The sequence below is a fragment of the Parastagonospora nodorum genome, assembly GCF_000146915.1.
Source record: "Parastagonospora nodorum SN15 chromosome Unknown scaffold_14, whole genome shotgun sequence".
NCBI lineage: Eukaryota > Fungi > Ascomycota > Dothideomycetes > Pleosporales > Phaeosphaeriaceae > Parastagonospora > Parastagonospora nodorum.
In genome coordinates this window covers 49,297-63,300 of record NW_001884562.1, presented here as the reverse complement: position 1 = coordinate 63,300, position 14,004 = coordinate 49,297, and the positions used below count along the sequence as shown (strand labels likewise).

Here is a 14,004-nt window from a genome sequence, read left to right as displayed (position 1 = left end):
TGAGGCAGCTACGTGATGAGGAAGGAGCAGCTCGGATATGTTATGTCCGAGCCATGAGATATCCGAGTGCGTCATTGCGAGCGCTCGGCGAAAGAGATTCATGTGCGAAGCAATGCCGAACACGATCAAGATCATCGAGAGCATAAAGGTGTGTGGTAGTAGATCCAGACACCTGGGACCTGGACACCATGTCCGACATGACGTGCCCGGTGCCCGGCAAACCCATCCGATAGGTAGACGCACGTGACCGCTCAAGTTTCCAAGGTCCACGGTTCCCAGAAGGTTGCATGTACTGGATCATCGACGTTACAGACAAGTTCCGGCGAGGCCATGTTGCAGCAAGTAGAGAGTCGTACTGTTGGTGTCGTAGACACTGTCTGATCATGATTCTGATCATGATCTGACCGAGTCATTTGAGGCTGAGTAGCCGATGATCGTCATAGTTTGTCCGAGACCGCCAAGGCTGCATCAACGCCGAGTCGGTCTTGCAAGCCGATATCGTGAGACAGCTGCAAGGCACGCGTGGTGTTGATGAATGATGTCTCTGGACGCAGTGCATACCGCACACCGGTAACCCCCATCGTGGCGTGACATGACGCTGCAGTTCCAAGGTGCGTAGTCCGGTGCCTGTCCTGACTCGGCTGATGTGGGACGCAGCCAGTGCCATGCAGCCGTCGCCCAAGCGGCGCAGCTGTCGTCGATGCGCGATGCCTCACAGCTATCGCGATCAGCGATGACAGTTCTAGACCGTCGCGACGCCTTGCACACCTGCTCGCAAGGTCGCGGCCATGGAGGTGATCTGGTCTAAGTGTCCGTGTCAGGCACGCACACGGACAGCGGGGCAGGCTGGGTGTTTTCAAGAGTGACAATCGTGCTTGACGTCACTGTCGTTCTTCTTATTTCTGTGCATCACGCTGCTGCGCGGTAGCCAGTGCAGTCCTCGAGCGCACACTGCGAGACCCGCCAAACCTCACGGCACCTGGGGCGCCCTCGACCATCGGCGCCATGCAGAATCTGGACAAACTCAGCGCGACTGGCTTGCCTGTGTTCGACCTCAACTCGGAGCATCTGGACGAGAGGGACTGGTGAGACGACCTTCATCTACCTGCTGCCCCTGCTGCTTCTTACGTCGCTCACCATACGCAGGTCCAAATCGCCGCTGGGCCCGCGCGATACGTGGCCCTCGTCACTGCAGTGTCTCGTCAACTCGTGCATCCTGCCCATGCCCCATTGCGCCGCCATTTTCTGGGGAGAGCGCCTCGCCGTCGTGCACAACCTGGCCTGGCAAAAGGCGCGGGGTGACCTCGATGGCCAGGGATCGACAGGCGAGAACAGCTATGGCGGCGAGGCCATGGGCACGCTGTCCAAAGTGCTGCGCGGCCGCACGGTCAAGGTAGGTAAGCATCGCGCAACGTCTTCCCTACCGCACCCACCCTGACATGCCACAGCCGCGCGCTTCTTCTTGCAGCGGCTTCCAGATGAAGACCATGATGCCCAAATCCTCCTCAGCACCCTGCTCGACGAACATGGCTCACGGCAGGGCGTCCTCGCCCAGCTTCTGCAGAACAGCGGCGTCGAGAAGTACATGCCCATAGATGGCCTTGACAAGCTCACGCACGATCGCCCGGGCAGACAAGTCAAGCCGCTCCAAACCCAGCAGAAAGAGCTCAAGGCAGGCACCGAGCAGGTCGACTCGATGCAGACGCAGCTGTTCCAGCGATTCGCAGAACTGCTGCCCAACGGACTCGCCATCCTCGACTCTGAAGCAGAGGCAATCTTCGTCAACGATGGCTTCTTCAAGCTAACAACGAACAAGATCCAGAACGAGTTTCGCGCCTGGCCAGAGAGCATCCACCCCGACGATTACGAGCGCGTCATGTCAGCCTACCGCGAAGCCTTTTCCAGCCGCAAAGAGCTCAGGTGTGAATTTCGATGCGCCATGGCAACTACCGGCGAAGGGGGAGAGTGGAGGTTGTTTCTCCTCAGGCCTCTTAGCGATGCCCCAGATGCCGGTTTCATCAGTGCCATTGTCGACATCACTGAGATCAAGCAAGCCCAACTTACTCAGGAGCGGGCAGCCACCGAAGCGCAGGAGAGAAAGGAACAACAAGAAAGATTCATTGATATGGTGTCGCATGAGATCCGCAATCCTCTCAGCGCTGTACTTCACCTGGCCGAGGAGGTTCGGGAGGTCACGTTGAAAATTGGGGAATCGAAACCAGATCTCAAGGCTGAAGTCGCTGACATAGTCGACGCCGCGGACACGATCTTGCTCTGTGTCTCACACCAAAATACTTTGGTGGACGACATTCTGTCTTTCTCCAAGCTCGACTCGATGATGCTGTCGCTTGTGCCTCGGGGTATGTCTCCTCTTCTGTTCCCTGCTCTGCTCATTGTTCACATTGTGCAGAGGTGCGGCCCAAGTGGGAATTCTCCCAGGCTCTCAGAGTCTTTCAGTCCGAGTTCAAGGCGAAGAATATCAAGTTTCACTACGCCATGGACGTGTCCTACGACGATGAAAACATTGAATACGTTGTCGCCGATCTCAATAGGATGAAGCAAGGTAAGAATTCTTCACATCACCGACCCCGCCATGCTGACAAGCCCAGTGTTGGTAAATCTTATCACCAATGCTGTCAAATTCACAGCGAAGAAGAAGGGAGATCGAAACATTACTGTATCTATGGGCGCATCTGTGGAACGACCGACATCCTATCCGCCGAATGTCATCTACTTCAATCAAGACCCAAGAATCGTTTCATATCGATTCGACCATGAGTTCAGAATGGGGAAGTGGCGATCCTCTGTACCTCATGGTTGCAGTCAAGGATACAGGTATAGGTATCAGCGCAGAAGGCCAGGCGAAATTGTTTGAGCGGTTCAGGTGTGTAGCGAATCCTCTACCCTGAGTGCTGTATTAACAGTTTCCAGACAAGCGACACCAAAAACGCAGGAGAATTATGGAGGCTCCGGACTGGGCCTCTTCATATCTCGCAAATGTAGGTTCCGCCTCTCTGACTATACAAACATGTATTGATCCAGTCATCTAGTGTGTCAATTGCATGGCGGTGATATCGGGGTCAGCTCCAAGGAAGGAGAGGGCTCGACTTTTGGCTTCTTCTTCAAGGTGCGACGCTCAGATGGGTCTAGCGATGGCGGCAGGCCCCCTTTCCAGTCTCGATCGAATTCTGAGACTTCGCCATCGACTTCCCGAGATCAAGCTCGACCAGGCTATAGTAGAGCAAACTCAAATCTAACGCAAATCAAAGAGCGACCGAGTGAGCGCCCAGAAGCTAAGACTTTGTCAAGCCACAGTGGTGTTAATACGGACATGGACGATGGATCGCTGAGAAATCCACCTACCGAATACATGGCCGAGGCGCATCCCGAATCTTCTTCAGACGCTCGGTACAAAGAGACCGAGAAGGTGGCTCGAGATATCCAGCCAGAGCGCTCTGCAGTAAACAAAGCTATCGAAGACAAATTGCCCGATCTTCAGCGCGGTGAGACGCAGCGCCAGGAAAGCGTGGCATCCGACACTTCGCGGTCCCAAAGCGATCAGCGAAGCGAGAAGAAGCAGACACTCCTGCTGGTTGAGGACAACCTAATCAACCAGAAAGTGCTTCGACGTCAACTCCAAACGCGAGGCTTCGAGGTTTTCACAGCGAGTAACGGGCAAGAAGCGATTGATTCCGTTGCTGAGCGTGGGCAAATCAGTCAAGATAGCACCAACGACCGCAATTATTTCGACATAATTCTGATGGACCAGGAGATGCCTATAAAGGACGGTAATACTGCTACGAAAGAGATCCGGCAACTTCAAGAAGAAGGCAAAGCTGGATACAGCCACATCCTTGGTGTCTCGGCCAACGTACGCGAAGCGCAAACGCAAAGCATGCGCGCAGCTGGGATGGACGATGTTATTTCGAAGCCCTTCAAGGTTGAAGACCTGGTGAAGCGCATCAGAAGTATCATACTTGAAGACAAACCAACCAAGCCCAGCGGCAAGAAAAGTGGTCCACCTGCGAGAAACACGTCGGACAACGAAGAAGTCCGGATGCTTGAAGAAGTGCCCATCCGGTCTAGGAGTGAGATGAGCGAGCAAGGTGGTCGGGATGATGAAGCCATGGAAACGGGCGGCCGGGCAAAGATTGAAGTAGACGGCGTGGAACAAGATGGGAGCGGAAACAGACCCGAGGATGATGAGGGTATGAGGGGCAATCATGCCAGAAAGAAGGCTGGTCACCATGATGGGGAAGAGGAGCAAGGGAAGGAGAACAAGTCCAAGAAACCCGAGCGCGAAGGCAAGGGTGACGAAAAAGAAGAGGACCGAAATAGGCAACTAGGCAAAGCAGGCAAGAAGTCTGGAAGAGAAGGAGACATGCGAGGTGGCGAGCGATCGAGGTCGAGACAAAAGCAATGACGGAACAGTTTTTGTCGAGCGCTGTTTTGATGACTGCATACCATGGCGTTCTGGATGGGCTCATTATATGATTTGAACGACTGGATGAGGACACGATTGTACTGCATTTACTCGGATTAGATACGGGATGTTGTTGCCTATCACTGCTCAGATAAATGCTCGATTGACATGATACCCTCATGTGGCGTGTAAACAACGGCTGAGAGACTCAGTCGCAATTTTCCCAATCAAGATGCACACAGCTGCCTTCTACCAAGAAGAGACATCCAGTACCCGCAGTGACAGGTAATTTCGGCACAAATACATCACAGCGTGGTAGGTGCCGAGACCTGAAGCCGTGCCACTTAAGCACAATTGCCTTGATGAATAACACCAGGCTCTCACTCTTCTCGGTCACTTCGGACAAAAATCAATCGCCCCCACTGTTGTCTGTCGCACAGCATGTACCGATCAGCACCTTGCTCGTCTGTCGGGCCCACATCAATGCGCGTCAACTCGCCCCGCGCACCACTTCCTTCTCTTCCTTGGTCTCACATGCATTTTCTTCACTCTTACTTTCCATAGGTATCAATAGTAATTGTCTATCAAGCCAAAGTATCCAACCCACACCCTTTCCCCCAGCAACCTCGGCGCATCCCATGACACCATCATCACACGACCATGTCCACCATTGACCACACAAGCCTCGCATACGTCTATCCAAAACCTGAAAGTCTCAGATCCGCCGCCAAAAGAGGCGTCGTCCCATCCTGGCAAGATAGTAATCGAGGGTTTGTGCGGGTTTTGAATTTGGCAGATTTTAGACTTGGTTAGGAGGGCTGGACGGGAGTGATGGGGCTGGGATGCTAGGACGTAAGGTAATGGAGGGGTGATGTATTTTCCGTAGTTGAGATAATCAATTTTGTTGTATTGAGTTTTGCTTTCGGGTGTAGGATTGATTCTAAGTTAATTGCCCCGAATTCTTGCGAATGCTGACTCGGGCGTATACAGCTGTCACTTGGAGGCTTTTTTTGGATGGGCATGGCATCGAAGCCTGGTCACATTTTTTTGGCCATGCAGTTCAACATCTGTATCTTCCTCGCTGGCCAGTCTGCTTTCTTCATTCCTGGTACTTGTTGATGGCTTGTTGCATACCACGCGCTTCGATAAACACACCCCCTTGCTTGGACATAGCCACCTAGGCCTCGCCAACTCTCCGTGTCCTCGATTTCCTTTGAAACGCGACACGAACAACACAAAACCCAATACAATCTCCAGTCTACCAGCAGGCACATCATCCACAATGACGCAACTACCGGAAACTGCATACGCCCCCTTCTCCGAGCCTTGGGTTCTAGCCGACGTCGAACAACAGGACAAGCAACAATTGGAGGAGCAACCGGCCTGCGAAGTCCATAGCCTAAGCAAGACTCAGACAAAAGAAGGGCAGCCTACTTGCGAACCGGTCAGCCCAAAGAAGTCTGTCAAGGACGATCAGCTGGAGGCTATCATTGCGGCGCTTGGTCCTGAGGTGCAAAAGTATTGGACGCAAACCAAAGGCGTGGTATTTGGTCCTGAAGTGCAGAAGTATTGGATGCGAATTCGAGGCGCAGTGTTTCCATTCGTTGGTGGGATTACAGCTGGGGTGTTGACAGCGGGGTTGACCGTATATAAGATTAAGTAATAAGATGACAATGGGTTGTTGAGACTGGAAAGTTTGCTGACAGATATAGATCTTCTTAGATGGAAATGGCCGCATGACACCATCAACTGCTAGAAGCCGTCTCAGGAACCTTGGAGCAAGCTTCGTTCATTCTCCACCGTAGTCATTATCAATCATGGGAAGATCTGTTCTAGCAGCACCTATGATGGAAGATAGGCTTGCGCGTGTGCTCTTCACGTTTCATGGGGTGGGAAAATTGACAAAAATATGCGTCGTTCCATCTCATCTAGTAAGAACAAGTAGCGCTTGGCAATCATATGCATGTACTTCTAGTTCTCAAAACGAGTTCAATTCAATATTTTGATTTATCTTTCCGCTCTATCACAGGTTTATTGATCATCGACATAGTTTCAAAGACTTCACACTATTCTTATTGAGGTTACGCGTCCATCGGTTCTCACGTCGGCCATGTAGCAACCACGGCCTATGGAATCATGATCTAACCTTGAGCCACCTCTGATAAGATCTGCTAGATCTGCAAGTTCCGCGAATTCTGGACTTGTGTCATGAATGCCAAAAATCCCCCGTAGAAATTGCTGCGCTTTGTCAAGGTAAATGCGAAGATGGTCCAAGAAACAATTCGCTGAAATGCGTAGTATTATGCGGCTCTTCGACTCCTCTAGATGTAGAGATGGAATCCGATTGCTCGGCGTCGGCCGTTTGTGGTATGAGTGCCAGTGTTCTAGGTCTGCAGCTTTGTGCCAATTGGATTCCCCTATGTGTCGCCATGTCCATGTGCACCCCACGGAGACCTCAATCATGTCAAAAAAGTCATTGCAACAAAATCCGTTCCAGGTAGTTATATCGATGTCCAATGCAAATTCGATGTAGGTCTCATCCTCTCCTTTATCGACCCGATGAAGAAATTTGTCGTTAAGACACTTCAGGTAGCTGGTCTCGAAGTAATTCAAATAGAATCGCCCCTTACTAGTTCGCTTGTTTTCTTCATCTTTATGCATCGCTAGACACAACACTAACAGGCTGTGTAGAACATCGGGCTTGCCTCTGGGTAGCGGCACTGAGGTTGATCCCCAAATTGACCAAAGAAAAAAAGATTCAAATTGAGGATCCACAAATCTGTCCTGTATGGGGCTCTCCCATGGGCACATGTCTCGTCTGTGGTATACTGACGAGGTTGTGCAAGGTTTGTGTCGGCTCCAGCTAATTATGAGCCTTCGAAATGACTCAACGTCCTCGTATTGAGTCAGCTGTAAGCTTGCAATGCTCGGTACAGCCCCAACTTTTGACCAGTCTTCCGCATTTTGATGTTCCTTGTTTGCCAAGAATTCAAGGTCGGCTTTCTTCGGTGGTCTTCTTCGATCAAACAGGCGGACACAAGCTGTTACGAGCTCGAATGACGTACCCACTGGCATCTGGTTCGTTCTTCGTAGTATGAGGTAGAGCTGCGGCATAGAAACTGGTATATATAGATGGTCCTTATCAGGCTGGAGGTCCAGATTCTCAGGAGTAATAAGAAGTAGTCTCGATGGCACCAATAGTCCGTGTGACGTTCGCCATGGGTGTGCAATCGCATACCTGAACAAGGGTCCATGTCTTCCCTCTGCCAGAATACCGTTTTCGAATGAAAAAATATGGGCGGCACTAATGATAAGTGCCCCGTTAGCTGCGCCTATGGCATCAGGAGGCCAGCTGAACTGGCGGTCACGGTGAAACAACCACTTGCGGTTGGCCTCATCCAAAAATACCGGGAACGGCCTTCGATAGTTCTTGCCATTAAACGAAGGTGGCTTATTTGGTGCCCTCTGAAATAATCGTCGCCATGCCCCATCTTTCCGATAGTCAGGTATCCAAGAGGGCAGACCGCGCTCAATTCGCTGCCGTGCATTCATCCCCGCATCAGCATTACCGAGAAACCAGTATCTCTTCTCCCTCGTCAGAATGTATGAGAACAGGCCAATCATAAATTGTTGCATTGATAGAGAATACTCGGGGTTCAAGTCTGCCTGCACGCCTGGTGCAACGAGTAGTGGTAAGACCCCAAATAATAGATCGCGAGGATCAGAAGCTGATGAGTTTGCCGTCAACTTTAGTATATCGGTTACATCCTTGATGATATCAGGAGGAAAAGACTTGTGTGCCAGATGCTGGAGCCAAGATTCAGACGCATTTGACCATAATTTTGAGGAGCTGTGAGACATGGCCGTGACGAAAGACTCGGAACGATGAATAAGCCGAGTTTTGTGCAGTCGTACTGTGGCTCGAACATTTTCGGAGGTATTGTGTAGGATGTTTGTGTTCGCAGGTAGCCAGTCGTAATCGACAACGTTATGTTCAAGGTCTTTTGATGATTCCTGGGCAATTCGAGCATTTGCGCGAAAATCAACGTCACCAATGCGAATGATGACTTGATCGGAAACAACCAGCTCTTGAATGATCCAAAGTCTGCTGAAATATCTACGCGATAAGAGATCACGAAGGGTGTAGTTTGTGCCATAGAGACGATGACCAGCAAGAAATGGCAAAGTCCGTGAGTCGACTTTTCCAAGTGTATCCAACGGCAGCGAGGTTGGGAAACGCCTAGAGGATGTGACAAGATCTTCCCCAAGGTAAACCACTGTCCGGGAGCAGTGATCATATATGCTGCGCATCTTGGAGACTTGTGCCTCTCGTTCTTCAGTATTTCTTTGGTTGATGCAGACAGCATCCACCCAGAGTATTCGGATGCCTCTCCAGGGATGCAAGAAACGAAGCATAGCAAAGCAGTTCTTGGTCTGCAGTTGGACGTCCCAGAATTTGCCAACATAGATCGGGCAACATAGAGAATCGTCGCCGTCATCAGTAGCCCAAGAATATGAAGTACACTCGTATTCTGGATGGTCGTCATCGGCATATGTGTCCAGACTCAGATGCAAAGGACTATCCTCTGTTGAAACAGCCGACAGACAAGCGAGTCGTATTTCATCATTTTTCAATGTTTTTCCGTATATGGATGATGAAGTGGGCGGTGGTTCCGCAGTCCTTTGATCCTCCGTGACATTCTCGGTAAGTGGAATCTGTTGGTTCGCCCGGTAGTACGGTACGCTTTTTGGCCACCGCAAGTTCATCTGACCTGGAGGTTCATCTGGTGGAAGTGTCCATGATGTAGCTACTCCTTCCTGCTGGGATATAAGGACCTCAGTGGACGGGCACGTTTTGCCACAGGCTTGACAGCTTGGCGTTCTGTCTTCTGTGACAAACACGTCCGGAGTGATGCAAAATGGGCCATGCCAGCGCGTCATAGCTACTCAATACTTCTTGTAACAAGTATTGATTGTCTAAGTCGACCAGATTCGAGGATGAGGGGTGGAAGGCGGGTTGAAATTGAGCGATAAAGGCTGACAGCAAGACAGCAGGACGATTTGATGTTGTGCAAATCCCAGTTGGGGTGTACTATATAGAGCACCGATAATCGCGCGTGAACATAGGACGCACAAGATCGCATGGGTTTGAGGAGATGAGAGTTTCCTTCGAAGAAATAGAGGACACGACGAAGTTCAAGCTGACAGAGCTGGCGGCGGCAGATAAGCCAAATCCATGCACCTGCATCAGGCTGAAAAGTCAAGCGGCACATTGCCATGCACTCAAAACATCATTCTACAGCTCCGTGTATGCAAGTATGTCGACGTAAGTACGTGAGAAAGCTACATTTACTGGCGAAGCAGAGTACTAAGTCGCGAAATTTAGATAGGTGCAAGTCTCCAGCGACGTAGAGCAAGCACTGAAGATGACCCCCACGCCCTCACTCACATTGCCTGCACTCCAAATACAAACAAGCTTTCATGAACACACAAAATCCTAATCGCTGCACATTCTAGATAACAATCGTTGCATGAATGGAAGACAGAGTGTGGAATCGTCCATAGCTGCCACCTTAAGCTAGCGTTCGCAGGGCATCCCTCTTCCTACACTTCAAAACATGTCTGTAGATCTGCGCAAATTCCCCTCACCCACCTCCAGATAGCACGGAAAATCAAAGCCATGAAACATACATATGTTGATGCGATCCTTCCTTCAGTATCTCTACAAACACCTACAACATCACACCCCCACCCCTCAACTTCTCCAAGTCCTCCATCGTGAACCGCACATATCTATCCTCCTTTGGCTTCATCCACATAACCACATCATCCTTGCCACCCGGCACTTTCGATCCGTACTTATCCAACTCAATCCCCTCCTCCCTCAACGGTCCCTTATTCTGTTTCTGATTATCCGTATTACTCCCTTCCCTAACCAGCCTCAAAAACACCGGCACCGCATATCTCGGCAACTTTCCCCGCGCATAACTCAGGAACGCTTTCCAATCAAACGTCTCAGGCCGCACGCCGTCTGCAAAGCGCAACGACACGCACCCCGCCCGCCCGTCGTGTTTGGGCACGAGCGTGCCGTACACGATCGCTTCAGCTACGCCCGGGTATTTTCCGAGGACTTCGGCGACTTCGGCGGTCGACACGTTCTCGCTCTTCCACCGGAACGTGTCGCCCAGCCTGTCGAGGAAGAACCAGCGCCCGTCGTCGTCGCGGCGCAGCGCGTCGCCGGAGCGGTAGTACAAATCACCCTTTTTGAACACGTCGCGGACGAATTTCTTCGCGGTGGCGGAGGGGTTGTTGTGGTAGCCTGCGAATGCTTCTTCGCTGGGTACGCCGACGAGGATTTCGCCACCGACGTTGTACGGCGTGCGCTGCGCGAAGCCTGTCTTGGGGTCGCGCAGGATATCGCCGGTTTCCGGGTCGATGGCGACGGGGACGAGGACGTTTCTAAGGGCAGTACGGATGATGGCGCCGTGATGGCCTACAGCCGTGGCTTTGAAGTCGTTCTTCGACTGCACGAGCATCGCCAGGACGCCCTCTGTGGAATTGAAAAACTCGATGACTTCCTCGATTCCGAATCGCTCTTTGAATCGATTCCATACATCCGGCCGCATGCCGTTGCCGTACATGCCACGGAGCTTGTGGTCTCTTTCCCTGGGGTGCGGGGGCGCCATCAAGAGATACCTGGCTGCTTCGCCCACGTATACGAACATGGTACTCTGGCTGTCGTGGATGTCGTCCCAGAAGGTGCTGACGCTGAATTTCCGGCCCACGGCTACGCTCAGGCCGGTTGTGAGGCACATGATGCACGCGAGCCCGCCGGTGCCGTGGAAGATGGGCATGCAGCAGTACCAGCGATCGCCGCCGGGGCCGGCACGTTGGTCGAGCGGTGGTTTCTCGCGTGAGCCGCGCTCGTGGAAGCGGCTGACCATGAATTTGCCAGCTTTGGGGAGGCCCGTCGTGCCGGAGGTGTACAAGAGGCATGTTGGGTCTGAGCCAACGACATTCTCGCGGTAGGATGGACCTGGGTCATTTGTTGGGCCGGCGTAAACTTTCTGCAGCAATGCTTCGTCCACGGTGAAGGCTTTCACACCCAGTTCTTCAACCCTCTCTTTAACGTCTGCGAATCGCTCGGCACATTCTGGCTCCTCGTCCACCACGAAGATCTTCACATTAGCGACTTTGAGACAATGGAGCAGGGCGTCGCCTTTGAGGTTGTAGTTGAGATGAGCAGGCGCACATCCGATGGCAAAAAGACCAAGCCAGAGGACTAGAAAGTCTGCAGAGTTCATGAGATACGTGGCGACCATGTCGCCCGGCTTTACGCCCTGGGACAGAAAGAAATGAGCCCATTGAATGGCCCGATCATGTGTCTCTTGCCAAGTATAAGTCTTGGTGCGCGACCAGATACACAGCTCATTTGGAAATCTTGCGACTTGTGGCTCGAAAGAGTACCAGGGAGATTGGAGCTTTCTTCGTACTGTTGTTTGTTAGCGTATGAGCGTGTAATGTCACGATGGACGTGTCGGCTGCCAATTCACGGCTGCTCAATGCTCAATGGCAACATACCAAGGTCTTCGTAGTGCTTCGCAGCATCTCTCCGAAACTTCAGCATCTTGATGTCCTGCTCCAGGTGGTATTTCCCATTGAGGTATGCAACCGCACCAGTCGCCGCGGCGATTGCAGCTGCGGTAGTGGCCATCGTGCCTCTCTTCTTCCAAGACTATCTCTTCTTCACAATCTTAGGACACGGGTAGCGAGAAGATGGAGCAGGTTGCAGACCGAGCAATTGAGCTGCTGCGAGGTGTTAAGGACCGATATCAGACGGAAACCTTGGATGCCGCAACGTCGGGGGCAACGATTACTTGCGGGCCGTCTTGAAAAGGTGCCGAGGTTCTTTCGACTTCCCCCCTTGCGAATCTACGGTCGGACATGATGCGGGGCTTAGGCTAGCGCGCCGAGCACAGAGGTACACAAACATTGGCTGGCATCTCATCCCGATAGCTACGCTACTCCATCACGATCATGCTGCACTCATTCTCTTTTGTCGATTTCATGGCTTTGGAGATGCGGCGCAACGTGCGACTGCTGCCACGATCCTTCACATGTTGTATCTGAACATGCTTTGCGTCCGGCGCAGGTAGCGTCCAGTGCGCGGGCACGGTCGAAGCTATATTGCAGTCACATATGCTTCTGTCCCACTGGAACTTTCGGCGCTGATGGAACGCTCTAGCGAGTGATTTCCAGGTCCTTTGACTCGGGAGAGGAGAGAGCTTGGGGATGAAATGAGAGAAGACGGAACATTATTTTTCTCTCGAAATGCATGAATATTGGTCGAAGAAGATGTCTTCTTGCCACTCGCACTCATATGGTGCAGAGTGCAAAAAGCGCATGCCTAGTCTATTGACGTCTAGTATGTGTACGTAGTATTGCAGAACTGCAGATGTGTGCCAGACGCTCTGAAGAAAGTAATGAGAACAAGGAGAGCGAAAAAAAAAACGATGTTGAAAACAAGGGTCTCGAAAGAAAGTCGCACAGTATAACTAAGACAAGGAACTGACCGTTTTCATTTGTGCTTTGTGAGTTCTTAAGTGGCAGTTGTTATTTACGCTCAGGGCCCCGGACACTGCCATCCAAGACACAGCGCAACAACCTCGAGACCCTTACGCTCTTCGTCATTTGGCATTATCCCAGTCGTGTTACTCTGCAGGAAGCAGTTGAAGGACGCGCCGTTGCGCGCCAGGGTAGCCATTGTCTGGTTCACGAAGTCTGGAATAAAGCCAGCACCAACGCAGAAGCGCTCAGACTTGGGCCGTTTATCCGCGAACTTGTTGTATTGGACGCAAGACTCGATACAATCAGATGGAGTAAGAGTGTAGAGCCCTACAATTGCAAAATTTTTCCAGCCCGAATTGCATATAGTTGTGAAGGACGTTCCAGTGAAAGCTGTCGCGTTGTACATTCTGTTCCGACCCTTTGTTTCTCGGAATTTGCAGCCCGTGTCTACGGCTGCAATCGTACCCAAGGTACCTGCAGGCTGGCTCGAACATGGCGCCGTCGTTGTTGGGCTAGATGTGTTTGATGGGAATGGTGATGAGAGAATTGATGACGATAAGGGAGTTGATGACGGCGAGGCTTTCAAAAGTGCGGCGGTGGAAGGCTCCCGTGCATCATGTATTGCTACCCCAATGAATCCTCCGATAAGTCCAGCAATGACAGCTATGGATAGTCCCACTAAAGGGAGAATCCACAGTCGTTTCTTTGCTGCATGTGTTGCAACATGTACAGCTTTTGCATCCGTCGGTGTTCGTTGATGTATTCCTTCTGATGAGGACGTCGCGTAGATGGGCAATGGCCCATTCGCAGGATATGTGTAAGCGTGTTGTTGCGGGGTCACCTCTAGGGCATCCTCATAAGGACCAACTTGATGATTCTGCGACATGGTGAAAGTGGAGAGTGAGATGACAAAAGGCTCAGGAAGCAACAGGGAAGAGCGGGATCGGTTATCTTAAAGGAAGCAAGTAGGAAAGTGATCTCTGCACAATCGTTTACTTCGAAGGCGATAATGT

General features: G+C 51.6%; 5 protein-coding genes across 5 annotated transcripts; 2 read left to right on the top strand and 3 right to left on the bottom strand.

The window, feature by feature from the left end:
- Positions 1 to 1,005: 1,005 nt before the first annotated feature.
- On the top strand, positions 1,006 to 4,423 carry SNOG_09006 (hypothetical protein; the record flags this gene model as incomplete). Its single annotated transcript, XM_001799257.1, has 7 exons — positions 1,006 to 1,085; positions 1,147 to 1,397; positions 1,449 to 2,360; positions 2,411 to 2,563; positions 2,785 to 2,884; positions 2,932 to 2,999; positions 3,051 to 4,423. 7 exons carry the CDS (start codon positions 1,006 to 1,008, stop codon positions 4,421 to 4,423), a joined length of 2,937 nt encoding a protein of 978 aa, XP_001799309.1.
- A 1,282-nt stretch (positions 4,424 to 5,705) lies between these two features.
- SNOG_09005 (hypothetical protein) lies at positions 5,706 to 6,228 on the top strand (the record flags this gene model as incomplete). Its single annotated transcript, XM_001799256.1, has 2 exons — positions 5,706 to 5,981; positions 6,136 to 6,228. The coding sequence occupies 2 exons, from the start codon at positions 5,706 to 5,708 to the stop codon at positions 6,226 to 6,228; spliced, it is 369 nt and encodes a 122-aa protein (XP_001799308.1).
- Positions 6,229 to 7,445: 1,217 nt separating this feature from the next.
- On the bottom strand, positions 7,446 to 9,364 carry SNOG_09004 (hypothetical protein; the record flags this gene model as incomplete). The annotated part of the gene is made up of 2 exons (XM_001799255.1): positions 7,446 to 7,542; positions 7,662 to 9,364. 2 exons carry the CDS (start codon positions 9,362 to 9,364, stop codon positions 7,446 to 7,448), a joined length of 1,800 nt encoding a protein of 599 aa, XP_001799307.1.
- A 791-nt stretch (positions 9,365 to 10,155) lies between these two features.
- Positions 10,156 to 12,137, bottom strand: SNOG_09003 (hypothetical protein; the record flags this gene model as incomplete). Its single annotated transcript, XM_001799254.1, has 2 exons — positions 10,156 to 11,915; positions 12,005 to 12,137. 2 exons carry the CDS (start codon positions 12,135 to 12,137, stop codon positions 10,156 to 10,158), a joined length of 1,893 nt encoding a protein of 630 aa, XP_001799306.1.
- A 909-nt stretch (positions 12,138 to 13,046) lies between these two features.
- SNOG_09002 (hypothetical protein) lies at positions 13,047 to 13,877 on the bottom strand (the record flags this gene model as incomplete). Its single annotated transcript, XM_001799253.1, has 1 exon — positions 13,047 to 13,877. One exon carries the CDS (start codon positions 13,875 to 13,877, stop codon positions 13,047 to 13,049), a length of 831 nt encoding a protein of 276 aa, XP_001799305.1.
- Positions 13,878 to 14,004: the final 127 nt, after the last annotated feature.